The sequence below is a fragment of the Ixodes scapularis genome, unplaced genomic scaffold (genome assembly GCF_016920785.2).
Source record: "Ixodes scapularis isolate PalLabHiFi unplaced genomic scaffold, ASM1692078v2 PGA_scaffold3__209_contigs__length_174095766, whole genome shotgun sequence".
Classification (NCBI taxonomy): Eukaryota; Metazoa; Arthropoda; class Arachnida; order Ixodida; family Ixodidae; genus Ixodes; species Ixodes scapularis.
Genome location: NW_024609868.1, coordinates 108,069,067 through 108,084,208, shown reverse-complemented (window position 1 = coordinate 108,084,208; position 15,142 = coordinate 108,069,067). Strand labels below are relative to the sequence as shown.

The following is a 15,142-nucleotide window of genomic DNA, read 5'->3' as shown; positions in this document are numbered from 1 at the left end:
GGTAGCATTTTCTAATATGGATCATTCTCTAACCCCTGCATTCGTGTTATGTGTTACTCTTCTTTTTTCTATGGGGCTGATAACATTTCCTTGCCTGTCAGAGTTATCAGTAAAATTAACTTTATGTTAAATTGGCTGATAAATCTTTCATCGAACCATCAGCATGCGAGCAACTTAATTATGAACTTGTTTCACATCGATCATTACTCTTTGAAGTATGGTTTTTAAGCTCGCATTTTGAAACAAAGCTCGTCACGCAATATTGGAATGTAAAAAATATTTCACTCGAATAGTAACCAAATAACGAGAATTTGGCTTTTGGTATGACCAAACAAATAACCTCTATCACAAAGTTCTAGAAACCAAAATGCGCCCCACAAATCAACAAAAATATTGGCGTTGCAGTTTAACGGTGCCGACAAAGCTTTTATTTTTCGGCGGCGTCGTAACCTTTGCTCCATTCTATTTGTACGGTTGATTTATCTGCATTTGTACGAATATTTTCTTTTTTGAGACAACGTCTAATGATGAAAGTGCCCCGTGACTCTACCTAACATTTTGCACATTGTGTACTTCTCTCTTATTCCTTATCCCAGGAGCACTACGACAGTTTCAAAACAATTCGGTGTACTTCTTTTTTCAATTCATTAACAACGCCTGGCTCTGCGTCGACATGTTCTTCTTCATCAGGTGCGTAAAGAATGAGCTTTTTGTTTAACTTGACTTTGGAGTAGGAACCAGACACCATCAGCCTTTACCGCTCCCGGGCCTCTAAATCATCATGTGACAACAGTGCTTCTTAACATAGGTATTTGGGAAGAAAACACGTGAAGTTTTACAGGAGCGGGATTGGGCGAACGTCTCATAAATTAAGCCTTCATCAGGACACAGCTGAGTCTCCATCGCATCTATATTTTTCATTAAAGAGAGGAGTGGCTTTGATGCGGTGGGATCGCGGTGCTTGGATTAGTGCTATAATCGGGAAGGGTCTGGTTGAACAATATGTTATAACCATGGAGATTGGGAAAACACAAGTACAGGAGTACACGTGTAGTCCTCTTCTTTTGTTTCCCCACTCTCCAGGGTTAAACAATGTCACTTCTTAAAAGGCTCGCCTGCATCCTTGTATTAACTTTATTAGGTTGAACAAATTGGGTCCATAGTGTTTTTGTGTTGAATATGTGCGTGTTGGTTGCTGAATCGTTGCCCTCTTCGTACCTTTTATTTTTTTAAGTGGTTTTGTTTTACCAAAACTGGTTTCACGGAAATAGAGTCACTCGTGATTTGTCAGAGACACCTTCGTTCATGTTTAGAATAATAAAAACCCGTTTACCTTTAGTTTTTATGTGCACTGATTTATGTCAAGATGTACGCTTAATCACCCCATGACGCACGCTGAGAATATAGGGATATATTTCGTTAGCAAAACGTGTCCACTACAGAACCGTAGTCTTGTAAACTGACTGTGTTTGGAATAGAGAACCGACATAAAATATTGTCGGTTCTACACGCCACGTACATTTAATTAAAATATTGTTAATTAAAAAACAATTATTGATGAAAGCGGGTAAAAAACTATGTCAGTTTTGCGCCGTCTGTCAGAGGAAGTATAGTAGACTATCATGATGGCACTGCATTAAAGTGACCTGTGTATTTTTTTTTCTTTTTTTTTTTTTTGAACATCAAGTGTTTTATGGTTCTTTTGTGTCGTATCATAACATATACTTCGTGCAGTATGCGTTTTATTCAATTGGTTGATGTGTTTAATTATTTACTGTAGTGGACGGAGTTTCAATGTACGTTTTACAATGTACATCTATTACTGTAGCACAATATCATTTTTAACGTCGCACTCAGTTGCAGATGGCCATAACCATTTGTCGGAAAGCAGGTTGGATGCTGCACTCAAGCATAGCCAGTGCATGAGTCAAGATATAGCTACACACACTAATTTCAATACACCGTCAAAGAGCGTGTTATTGTAGAAGGCTCTGGCAGCCGTTGAGAATATTTGAGATATCCTCCTTCAGATCTACGTAACTGGCTAAAGTACTAGCTCACGCATCTAACGAGATGGCGCATTCCATTCAACTAAAAACTGCATGTACTGGGCGTATCTTGTTCTAATTTTGTCTGAACTTCGCCTGCACTCGTTCAGAACTGTTTTCTGAACTGAAGGAGCGGAATCTCTATGTGTACTAGTGCTTAAATTAAACAGACGCAGTTAATCTAACCCTGGATGAAGTAAAATATAAAACATGAGCTCGGTGTGAAAAAAAAGAACGGCTTTACAACATCGTAAATCCGCGTCATGTGTGCGTATCCTTCATTCTTTGATTGGTGCAGTTACTTTCGGCGTTTTGGTTGGCGTACTCGGTGCATTTTAGCGATGTTTTGCGGCGTTAATTTGACATAATGACTTGCGTTGCTTAGTGCGTGCCGCCTCTCAAAGACGAAAACAAATACGTCTATCATATTCGTTTTACTATCAATGTGGCCAGCTCCCGTAGTTCTCGCAAGCGACAGCAAGCTTTAACATAGCCATGAAAAATCTACCCAGACAGCTGAACCTCATATAAGGACTAGCACATAAGATCTACGTAGATAATAATACAATATGGGCGACAACAAATCTTCAAGAAAGCAGGAAGAAAGAGTGCAGAAGGCCATATACATAATTCAACATTATGCATCCTCCATAGGACTTACCTACTCAGCTGAAAAATATGAATACGTCGTGATTACTCATGGCATAGCAAGCAGAACATCCGAGAATAGGGGTATGGTCAACTTAACAATGGCAGGAAAGACATTACCCCGGAGAGATTTCATAGGAATATTGAAATTCTTTGTACGGGAGGACGGCAAATTTAGTACAACCATAAATAGGTTGACTGGATAGATAGAGCAAACCCTCGCCATAATGCGCAAAATCACGAGAAAAGAAGAGGCATGAGGGAACACGAACTTCGAAAGGTTCTCGAAGCACAAATCTACTCAGGGTAATGTACCACTTGCAATACATTTACCTAACTAAAGTACAGCAATCCAAACTCAAATTGGCGCTCTGAAAGGCCACCAAACCGGCGCTAGGCGTACCAGGATGCGCAGCTAACCATAGAGTGGAAGCCACAGGCCCTTTTAACTCACTCGGCGATATATTATGCATACACAATATGGGGCAACTGCAAAAGCTGGAAACCTCACCCCAAAGGCAGAAACATTCTCGAACAGATGGACTACAATATTCTATCGAGAACGCCACCTTGGGGGCAACAACCAGAATCGAAGTTGATCCGATTCCTAACAGCATGCATAAAATAAATTATATAAACAGACAAATCGACAGAGTAAAACGCTTACAGAAAGAGGCCGAGCACTCAGACGTAGCAATCTATTATACGGACACCAGTTTCACCACAGAGCAATGCACTCCAACAATATGATGCAGAAAAAAATCATGACACAGAAGGGCCAGAGAGTTCCCACCCGCATGCACACTGAGCTGCTTGCCATAGCCATGGCCATACCCCAGTTCACCAAATACGAGGAGGAAGAAGCCATAGTTAGAACAGATAGCTAACATGCCTGTCAAGCTTTTATAAACAATAAACTACCCATATACATCCCCGGCATTCTGCAACGACACACGCACAAATACCCGCTGCTAAAAATTAGGATCCAATCGGTCCCAGAACACCAGGGACTGAGAAGGAATAGCTGAGCTCACGAGCTCATCCGCGAACCGAATCGGGGACCATCACTGGCATGGCCGACAGTGCAGGAATATGTACCGAAATTGTCAAGAAATAATCTACATACAGTCAGAAAAGAAATTCTTAGGGATCGACCCAGGGCCTCCACCTTTCTGCCCTCACCCTCATATACTCATTCAAGAGAGGAAGCAACCCTCATACGTTAAGCGCAAACACACACTCTACTTACCCCGCACTATATCCATTACATTAACAATGCTCCAGGTCGACCCATCTGCTTACACTGCGGTGGATACCCCTGTAACGAACGTACACTTTGGGATTGCTCTACAGCCCACCGGAGTCCCTATCCCAGCCGCTTTCCTATCTACCCACCACCTCATCCCAAGAATCTGGGTGGAATGGTCCCACCCACTCCAGAGCTTCAAAAGCTGCGGTGGCCGCCCCTTGTTCGTCACAATCGGAAAGTGGAGAACGACGAAGGTCCGGACAGATTTACCTAGGCCCGCACTTGGGCTAAAGATCGAGGAGCATCTTCGATCTAAATATACGTTTTCTTTCTACATTGTGCTCCGCGTCCCCCGGGAGGGCTATGGAGAATAAAGTTAACAAAGGGCAGCTTGACCTTGCGTTGCTGTGGTCATGAGAGCTTACCAAACGCCGGGCGTCGCTTAGAAAGTTCACGCTCGTGATCCGTTTTTCGGCGTTCTTATCGTCTAATTTCGCAGTCTCATTGTCCGTGGAGCCGTAGATGTTCGAGACTCACAACGCCCTGCATTTCTTTAGCTGTCTGAGACTATGACTACGTCCCAGCATAAAACGACGTGATCCCGACAATCGCGCACTGCGTACGTCTAGTTTAAATGAACCTGTTTAAATACGGTAATCTGGACGTTAGTCCTTGAAGAACCAGACAACAAAATTTATGAAGCGACAAATTTCGGATTTCTTTTTCATGTTTCTTGCAGTGGTTTTCTCATCGTTTACAACCAGCGGAAGGTCTCTGAAAAAACAAATCTCCTACAATACTACGTCAAAACCTTGATCCAGCGATACTGGAGGTATGTCACCGACAGTGGCTGTGTAATTCGAGAATGCACGACATGAAAGCGCTACCGCGACGCGAAAGCGCCTGCCGTTAGAGCGCGCAATCAATTGAGCGCGCGTCACAGGAGCGCGTGTACGCGTCGTGGAAAGCTTCGAGGGTGGTAATCGCAACTGTATACTCTGTCTCACAAGTCCCTGCCGTAAAGACAAAGGCATACGCGCGTGAGTCTAAGTCGGCAGTATGTTTGTGTCTGTGCCAGCACTCGTGCATAAGAGGCACTTTCTAAAGTCACGTGCTCCTGTCCATGCCTTTGTCTTCACTGCAGATATTTGTGAGATGGAGTATGAAGTCGCTATTCGATAAAATATGGCAGCATTCAAGAGGTCGTGTTCTGCAGGCTCAATGATATTGTCAGGACAATTTTATACATGTTTTTTTAAAAGCTGTGTTTGCGAAACGATGGGTGTGATGCTTATTTGGATGTTCAAAATGAAATCTCGTCATATATTTTACCCACCGAAAACTGATCTGGCGGTATTTGCCTCCGATTTTGAACAATAATGGGCAATTCTCCAAAAGTGAATCCAGGCTGTAGCCATCACCAAATTTAAATACCATCTGCAAAAAAAATAGCCCTATTGGTCTAATAATAACCCAATCGACTAACCCCGTCACGGCAAGTTCAAGGAAAGGCAAAAAGAAAATCCTGTCCAAAATCATTCTTTTTAAAAAAATCCCGGATCGAAATAGCGCGCCGAGATGAATCTTGTTATGTTATGGTTATGTTGGAATTCGTGCATCTTTCCAACTCGTCTTATTATTTTGTACTGCATGTGGGTGCCGTGACCAGTTCAAGAAAGAAGGAAAAAAAATAACATTGATCATGATGCTACAACCGGCTACAACCAGCCCACCTATCGGCCCCGGCCCCCGATAGCGCTCTCCTGACGCGCGCTGAACGTTGAACGCGCTCTTGTGTTGCGCGCTCTAATGGCACCCGCTCTCGCTTCAAGGCGCTCTCGTTCCGCGCGTTCTCCTGTCGGATCTGTCGTGTCGTCAGCTCTCTAGGCGCACTTGGACAGACCAAAAAAACCAAAGAAGAGATGAGAGCTCTCATGAATATCAACCTAGCGGCGCTGTATAGAACGAACAGGGTATCTCTTTTTTTAAGCCTTACATGTTTGTTAAAAAAAAAAAGGCCGCCAAAGTTACACTAATGTGGTTTGTGCAGGTGAGTTATATGGTCGTGGAGAGGTAATAAAGGGGTCTAATCGTCACGATCAGTCAAATAATGAACTGAAATGTATTCATCAACTTTTTAAATCGTGAAAAGAAATACATGGTTCCGACTAGAAGCTTCCCGAGCCTCGTCGAAAACCACTAAATAATTTTTGTTGCTTTTTTGTTTTTGGTTTTAGGACTTTGGAGTGCACTGGAAGCACAGTATAGCGCGCTAAAGCTAGTGCAACACCCACAAGGGTGGAGCTATTGTAAGCGGAAGAGATGCCGAGCGGGCGTGTTATCGCACTTGCAGCATTGCTCCTGCTCCACGAACTTTAGCACTCCACCGTGCTTCTCATATGCTCCAAGTATTTCAAATATTGATTGATTTAGATGATGACGCTCAGCAAGTTTATTAAAACCATTTGTTAATTTTCAGTCATTAAAACGTTAATTCACCTGTTCTAGTTAATTAACCGACTGATTGGTTCGATTAGACACCTATGCAGTCCACCTGGTGGTATAACTCACCTGCCTGCACGAACCGCAAAAGTGTAGCTTTCTTGGCTTCTTTTAAACAAATCTATTAAGATTAAAAAGATACACCCTGTAGTATACATATATTTCAAACAAATTCGGAACGCCATAAAGCTTTGTTTTGTGCTAAACATCTTTAATGTGAATGGTGTTAGTTTTATATTTATACTCGTTTTGAAAAAAGGCAGAGACCTTCTTTACTGTAGTGATTATGGTTAAGAGTTTAGTGGCGCAGCAGCAACAATGCGAGAATCTTTATGTTTTTTTCGGTCTGGCTACACTTTCGCTCTCTCTTTTTCTCCCTCCATTTTGTTTTCTTTTTTGTCGGGAAAGAGGGTTGCCGGAGAGTAGGTGGAACGTGATATGATGGTTCTGTAATTTGTCACTCTGCTCCTAAACAACCTTATAGGATTTTTTTCAAGATGTCTGAGTTGCAACGCATAAAATTATTGTTCAAAAAGTTGATTAACGCTTAAATGTAGGGCTAGCTGTTCGAACCAGATGCCAATGTTTTGGAACTAAGCGTTATCTCATCACAAAGTTCTAAGTAATTTATATAAATTGGAACATTGGTCCCGCTTTTGTCCGCTTTGGGTAACTGGCACCATCCATCTCTACGTATTCGAGAGCTCCGTCGGCCTCTATTCTTCCCTTTAAAATTAAAAGAAAAAATCTCTTTTATTTTTTCAAAAAGATAACGGTTAATTCAGAAACTTCGGCATCTGGTTCCGACCACTATCACTATATTTGGGCGGAGAAGGAGCCTTTGGTCATGTGTAGTTTATTTTCGCGCTAAAAAGGCCTGTATTTTTACACCCTTATTTTAAAGGTTTTTACAGGTCATTTTAACGCTTATTCTCTATCTAATTTCAACTGAACACGATGAACACCCTAGTAACAATGGTATAATCAAACGGCAAATTATCTTCTTCATATATATATATAAAACAGCCGGTATAGTTATGCTTATGCAAACATCATAGCCACTGTCAGTTAAAAAAAAACATGGCGTGGGGTTAACTAAAACAAAATTTATTACTTGGACATTGGTTCCTGAATATTGTTTCGTTTAATGCTGCAATGGTATAGATGGCCCAATACAAAACAAAACTGTAAGTGCAAGATATGTGTTATTGCCTGTAAGCGTATTAAAGGGACAATGAAATGCCGTGTTTTTTAACTTCTTCCTTCTTAGTTTTAATCCTCAACTCAAAAACAAAATAAGAACTAGCGTTGTCGAGATGTGGTTGAGCATCCGTTTTAATGACTCCAAGCTTCCACCGTACTTTTTAAGCACACCATGAAACTTGTCATTTACAAGTGATGATACGTGCCGTCACGGCAGTTATTAACCACGAACGCGAATCCAAATATTCTTCGGCGGATTGATTGTTGACAACCCGTTACGTCCGAGTGACGCAGCGCTCTTCTCTGTCTACATCCTCGTCCTCGTATATTTTTAGCGCCTTTTTAGGTGAAATAAGGTAAAAGGTGGACCGCTATATTTTAAAATTTTCTAATCAAATAGCAGGCTTTTGACTTTCTACCCTTTTTCCTGTCGCCCACTGGTCGATATGCCATTAAAAAAATCCCAGTCTGAAATCATTTATTCCAGAGCAAAATTCATTTCATGGTTCCTTAAATGAGCATAAGTCTTCCGTAAGTGTTCATCGAACAATTTTACGACATGATTATACATTTTTGTTCTTTATTTTCGCATCCGCGATGTAACTCTCTCTAAATCTTAAGAGACGAAGACTACGTATCATACTTAAAGCATAATAGTCGCTGAGAACGTATGAAACGTACTGAGTGGCTTAGCGTCTTCCGCTTCTTGCTTCGCGATTCGTTCATCGGTATACTTATTGGAAAATGACTCAATCTAATTTATTACAAAGCAATAATAAGAAACTACGGACTCGCTCCGCCCTGCGTTTCTAAAGCTGGCAGTGACAATCAATTATACTTTAATCTGCACCCGCGGCTTCTTTGTTGCTCTCGCGTTCAAGTAACCACTTGACAGATTAATGCCTTTGGCACTGGTGCTCTTGTTGATCCTGTTCCTCGAGCCTGCAATGGGATCCGGCCCCATCTGGAAAGAGAAGATGCTCAAGGAGACGAGGAACTGCGAGCAGCGCTGGTGGTCTCTTCTGGGAGCCTTCTCCAACTTCTATTCGTACGACGACATCGTAAGTGCGCGCTTTAAAAAAAATAAAAAAATAAAAATAAAAAAACGGAGTTTGCAAGATACGTTTTGGGACAAGATAAATTCTCACGCGGTTGTTTTCGAAGTTAATACGAAATTCCCCTTTGTAGATACTTTGATCTTCAGTTCACTTCAGTCCACCTGAACGGAATCATCATCCAGTAGTGTCTCGTGACTCGTTCCACTAATTGCGTTGATCGGGAAAGTCGGAATCTGTAGAATGCAGCCGAACAAAAGGATTGTACAGTCACTGGAAGCTTAATAAACCCTGCATCTCATTATTGTTCCTCAGCTAATGAGATAGCTGTATTAGCTGATAGGAATAACGAAGGAGAAATCACAAAGCTGGAAGCTTGAACATCATAAGTCAAATCCTTTGATTTTTAGGCTGTCCACAAGTATAAACTGATCAGCAAAAAACATCATGACCAACATCCTGATGCAGTGTTGATCTAACCCTGGCACGCAAAACAGCTGCAACTCATTTTTACGAGGATTCTATAGAAGTCCCTTGTACGTGCCTTGAGTAAGATTGTAGCAGATTTGTAAGCACAGGTCGCGCAGTGTCTCTAGATTACGTGGAGGTGAATTGTGAGCTCTAACCTGGCGCCCCCATCACATGCCAGATGTGTTCAATAGGACTGATATCTTACGAGATAGGTGTCCAGGAGGATATCAAGTGGAATTTTTCGTACTCTTTAATCCACTGTGGCACCATTCTGTCACTGTGACATCAAGGGTTGTCCCGCTGGAAGATTCCAGTTTCGGAGAAAAAGACGAGCCAGGAGTAGGTTTAACCATGCAGCAGTGATCTCGGCATCACGATCTGCCCGCAGCCAAAGTCGCTTTAATCAGCAGCTTTTCCCATTACACGCACACGTAGTCAACACAATGGTCCCTCTGTATCCCCAGTAGCCGTTATCTACCACCCGAATCAGAAGATGGTAAATAACACGAATGGCGCTTCAGCCACACGCGCTCATTCTTACAATGTAGGGATAATCATAATGTTTTGGCTGATAATTTGATAAGTGTATGCGCACTGATAGCTTAAAAACCACGGGGTGCGGCTTATAGTTTTTAAACACTTCTCTCCTTTGATTCATTCTGTCTCGTTGTAATCTGATAATGCCGTAATCGAATTGGTCCTGTTGCGATGATAAGATGTTCGGGACATGACCCCGCCTGAACTTCTTAAGCTCTGCGCTGCTGACAAAATATACCTAATTCTATGCTAAGCTGTTTTCTCACTTAAAAAAGACTCTAGCGGAGATATGTTACTTACTTGATATGTAACAGTTTTGAATGTTCGTTATTCTTACTGTATCTTTTAGAACATTCATTATCTTTTTTTTCCCTTGCTGTTGACGTTGTCAACACAAAGTATTTTAATACTAATGTTTCAATAATATACACGTCAATATTTCTGTAGTAACTTGTCATTGCCGTTACGCAAGATGATTGCAAAGTTAGAGAATTTCATTTTTATACATCTGGCTAAAGGTATAATAAATTTAACACAGAACAAATTTTATTAAAAATTAAGTTTTGCCATCGAAACTTATTCAACACACGATCTGTTCACAGTGAGCTATTTGTTTTAACTAAAGACTCTTGCACACATTTCCAAAATGTTTTCAGTAATTATGTTCATTCGAAACAGGATTTTCATCGTTAACATAAAATACCTTCATGACCAATTTCGATACATTTTACGAAAGGTATCACATATTGCAAAAGCCTGCGATGACGTTCTTTTGTGCTAACCAACCACTTAAAATGGCATTTCGTAGGTACTGCAATTTGTTGGTGCAGATGATAATAATCATCATTCGCTCCATTGAACTTGGGTTTTCTACAAGGTTGTTTGTTTGATTATTTACTCTTTTTTTTTATTCAAATCAATTATTTAACATGCAATAATTCTTCTACAAATAGGCTTATCTATCCCAATCTAAATTGTGCATCCCAAATACGCGACTAAACAGCACAGGGAAGGTAAAACTGTGTCTCTTCGCGCGTGTAGGTGCTGCTCGCGGCTCTCTAACAAACGTAGCTTCACCTTCCCCCCCCCCCCTCTCCCCTTCCCCCGCGCAGGATTAGATGGGAAAGTGTAGGAAATAAAATAAAGCTTCCGTTCGGCAGCTTCGGAGCACCATGCAGATATTTAACGATGTGCATGCTTCACAAATGGGGGCATACAATAAAAATATATATATTTAGCAATCAAAATTTATAAGTAGTATTAGCTGTGGCTACCAACTAAAGAAAAAATATTTAAAACTACAAGTGCGACGCCCACTTTTTGCTGCGGTTTTTCACTTACGACGTTGCGTTTGTATGACTCTTAGTATGTGCCCGTCTGGCCACCAAAGAAATAGTACTACAAAACGTATATCTTTCTGAGTGTCGCGTGCATATCCTTGATGCATTGCACTATCACTTTAAGAGGAAATCTTTTGCACCTATTTTTTTAGAAGTGCGCTTGGATTTATAAGCTGTCTAACGTTTGATGGAAAATAGCTGTTGAATTCGCAGGTTGTGATGCGAATCGTATGAAATACTTACAAATTTTGTTCTCAGTACATCCTTATCGCACAAACTTTTGTGAAATACCATAACGTGTTCAAAGTTAGGATGCTTTCTTCTGGAACTACGGTCAAATGTAGCTAATAAGCTTCAATGGGTGCGTTCAGGATCATTCAGACTGCCTAGTCCTGTCCATTTCTCGCAACACTGAGGGAGTCACCATAAAAAAAAATTTTAAAAAAAGTTTAGGTCTGCCGCTACTGATGTACTGCCGAGAACGCCTTTGCTATGATTGTGATGTCATTACAGTGTTGTGTTGTTTTTGCCCTTTTCTCATGCAATAAACAAATTCCCATTAAAACAGTAGATGAATAAACGAAAGCAACTAATGCGATGGCCACCGTTTTTCTTTTCCATATGTTGCAGTGCATGCTGCATTTCTGGTACATCAGCGCGGACATGCAGATTTACACAGTCGTTCTGGCGCTGTCGCTGCTTTCAATCAAGTAAGGCTCAAGAATGCTGTTCTTTCAATTCCGGCTTTATCTATCCAACGACAAAAAAAAGGATAGCTACAAATAGCACATACATATGTATGGCATATAAAACTGTTCTAAAATGGTATATCCTTTTAGGAGGCCAAAGCTGTCCATTATTCTACTGATTGCCATCACAGTTGCCTCAATGATCGGCATCGGTGTTCAAACCTACCTAAGCGGTTTCGACCCGACAATGCTGGTTTTCAGCCAGGACACACAGTAAGTTCGCTTTGTATCATGCATTTCATTGTTGACGGAATATTTGTGATCATCAGCAGGTTCTCAGATGCCAAGTGTATTTTTTTCGCTGCCCATCGGATGCCCTGTTTTAGACCGCTATTCAACCCTGCGAGCAATGCGCCTGTACATGTGAAGCAAGAACGTTTCGTAAGCTTGCTCAGAAAAACAGAAAATTGAAAGAACCCTCTGTTTCATCTCCAATGGTGCGCCTGTCTAAAGTCTGTTAACAGCACGCCAAATCACTCAGATGCACGGAAGCAATCTGGTGAATAACAACCACAGGGTATGGATTCGACTTGGATTTGCTATTTCAGTCAGAATAACTAGGGCGACTTATCATTCATTTATATTTTCAAACTAGCTAAAACGAACTAAACCCAATTGCTATTTTAAGCCTTTTAAACGGCAGCTGTCACAAATATGTCATTTTCAGTTGTCTGGCACATATAAAAATAATCCATTTAAGAGTATCAGTAGGCACGTAGTATTTGCATTGTTCCCCGCTCACGGTGTCTCTTATATGTTTCATGGTCAAACAATTTTGAGCTATAAGGTGTTTGGCCAGGCTACACTTTTATTTATTTCAATATGTAATATCAACTTTTTATAAAAATTAGCAATTCTTCACCAGATATCAGTAACGAAATGGTCGTTTCTCGTCAAGGTTTGCCTTGGATATGACCCTCTGGTTGTACCGCCTGCCCCACTGCCATCTTGGACCTTACATCATAGGATCTCTAACCGCCTTTGTGTACATGAAACACGGAGACTTCCGCCTTCATCCGGTAAGAAGCCCAGGAATAGTCTCATTCAGCGCCAGATACTTTCCCAAGTAAAACGTAAGAAGTATATCGAGTACTTGATTTTGCTACCTGCCACATTTGTCCGTTCACGAATGGTGACTGATGGCAACGGCCAACGGAATACAACTCAAGAACCAAAGAGCTCAGGGATTTTTCTCTGGCAGCAAGGCTCTTTTCAAAAGCGTCACGGGTTTTTTATATATATTTTTTTTGCAGCACATTATTTTATTATTCTCCGAATAAAACACGCTCAATTGATCTAAAGCCAACTATTAATGTATTTTGTAGCGCTCTTTCGGCTGCATGGCAGCAGCTGCCACCATCTCTCACCTGTTGCTTCACCTAGATGTCTTTCATCATGGACTCGAAGATCTGTCTTGATACACAATACACCCATTTTCAACCACCTTTGATATATGATATGATATATTTATTTTAACTCAGGAAAGGACGCGGCGCGATACGTTAGGGAACATATACAAGGGGTTTCACGAAAGGCGGATAAATTCGATATTGCGAAAACTACGCGTCGCAACAAAACAAAAAGGTTTGTGTCGTTTTTGTTCTGGGCCAGAAGCCTATTTCGGAAATTTATTGGACGACATAATGAGAAACAGCGCAAAAAGGACAGGACACAAAGTAGAAGAAGGACACAGGATATATGCTGACTAGCAACCAAAGGTTTACTATAACTTCCACGCGCGCACAGTGGCCCGCGCAACCACAAGCACTTTCTCTTTCAAAAGAGATAACTGCTAATAAAGAAAGAAACAGCGGCACTAGAAGGACGTAGCAAAACGCGTGACCAGAATAATAATTAAAAAAATATTAAAATTCTGACAGCGGCACGAGAAAACAATAACATCATGCGCCGCGTACACTCCACGTACGCACCACGTGCACGCCGCGTTCAGGACACAAATTAGCCCTTTACAGCTCGCGTGTACAGTATACTAAGGGCGGTCACAATTAAGAAATTGTAACTCCCTTTTGGTCAGATGCACTGACGCGACACTAAGGCAGGGATCTGGTCCACAGGCAAGTATACGCGCCGCTTCCAGGATTTCTCTCTCCAACTTGCCCCGCATGCGTCCCACCACCTTTGTGTTGTCCAACGCAGGAGAACACCCACAATCCCTGCAGTGTATAGAGGCTTTACACAGCCGCCATTGCTGAACTTCTCTTGTCTTACGGAGATACCGAGCCACTGGAACGGGTGTTGACAAGCCTCCAGAAAGGCCAATGCTGGGAATGACACAATGGAATCTAAGATGGCAAAAACCTGGACTGCTATGGTAATGACGAAGTGAAGAAAATTGAATAAGCGGAAACAAAAACTGAAGGTCAGTTATGGCGGCGCCCATGCTCAACTGCTGTAAAGCGTCTATAGGTAGATGAGAACCGTGACCGCTGCCGAGCGAGGCCGCGTGCTCACAGAGCCTATCGTTCAAACAGCAACCAGTCTGTCCCAGGTAGACTCTACCACAGCTGAGAGGGATCTCGTAGACGACTTCCTTAACACAAGGCACAAACTGCTTGGCATGCCTCGTGTTACAGGGCCGTTTCTAGGTTTGGTGCCGCTTGACATTGCGCAGTGTTTAGATAGTTTGCAGGGGGCCGTGAAGACAACGTCAACGTTGAATTTTGCTCCTACACGTTTAAGATTGTGAGAGATCCTGTGAACGTAGGGTAGCACTTCGAACTTCTTTGGCCTTTTCCTAATTTCCGTGTCAGGACTTTTTATCTTCTTAAGCAGGGATTCGGCCACTCCTCTCACGAGAAAAGGAGGGAAACCCGAAAGTTCAAGGCGATGTAGCTGAAGGTCAAAGCTTTCCCGTACGACATAGGGACAGGACTTTTGAAAAGCCGAGCGGATGCATAGGTTGGCGATATCCCTTTTGACTAATTTAGAGTGCGCCGAGTCGAATGGTAATATTGCCTGTTTGGTTCGCGGCGAGTACATCCAACAGATGTGGTCGGAACCATTGAAGGGCAAACATAAATCCAAGAACTGCAATGCACCGTCCGCCGGCAACTCGATCGTGAAACGTAAGTGGCTCGAGCACCCTTCAAAAACTTGTGGGGCAGACTGGGAGACAGAGTCCAGGCGAGTTTGAGGGGGTACGCTAACGAAAACGACAAAGTCATCCACATATCTATAGATCTTGACAACAGGGACGTCAGTAAAGACTGTAAAGCAGTGCAGTCAAACTTCGCGAGATAGATTTCGCACAGTACCGGTGCAACACTGGACCCGATACAAATCCCGCGTCTCTGCGAATAAACCTTGTCTTTATAACAGA

General features: G+C 42.0%; 1 protein-coding gene across 1 annotated transcript in view; it reads left to right on the top strand.

The window, feature by feature from the left end:
* LOC8038884 (nose resistant to fluoxetine protein 6) overlaps nucleotides 1–15,142 on the top strand; it is a 67,357-nt gene that overhangs the window by 30,530 nt on the left and 21,685 nt on the right. The window contains exons 7-12 of the mRNA XM_029984698.4: nucleotides 597–690; nucleotides 4,685–4,777; nucleotides 8,546–8,711; nucleotides 11,684–11,763; nucleotides 11,893–12,015; nucleotides 12,701–12,821. Coding sequence (XP_029840558.4) covers nucleotides 597–690; nucleotides 4,685–4,777; nucleotides 8,546–8,711; nucleotides 11,684–11,763; nucleotides 11,893–12,015; nucleotides 12,701–12,821 — 677 coding nt within the window. The remainder of the gene's footprint in view (nucleotides 1–596; nucleotides 691–4,684; nucleotides 4,778–8,545; nucleotides 8,712–11,683; nucleotides 11,764–11,892; nucleotides 12,016–12,700; nucleotides 12,822–15,142) is intronic.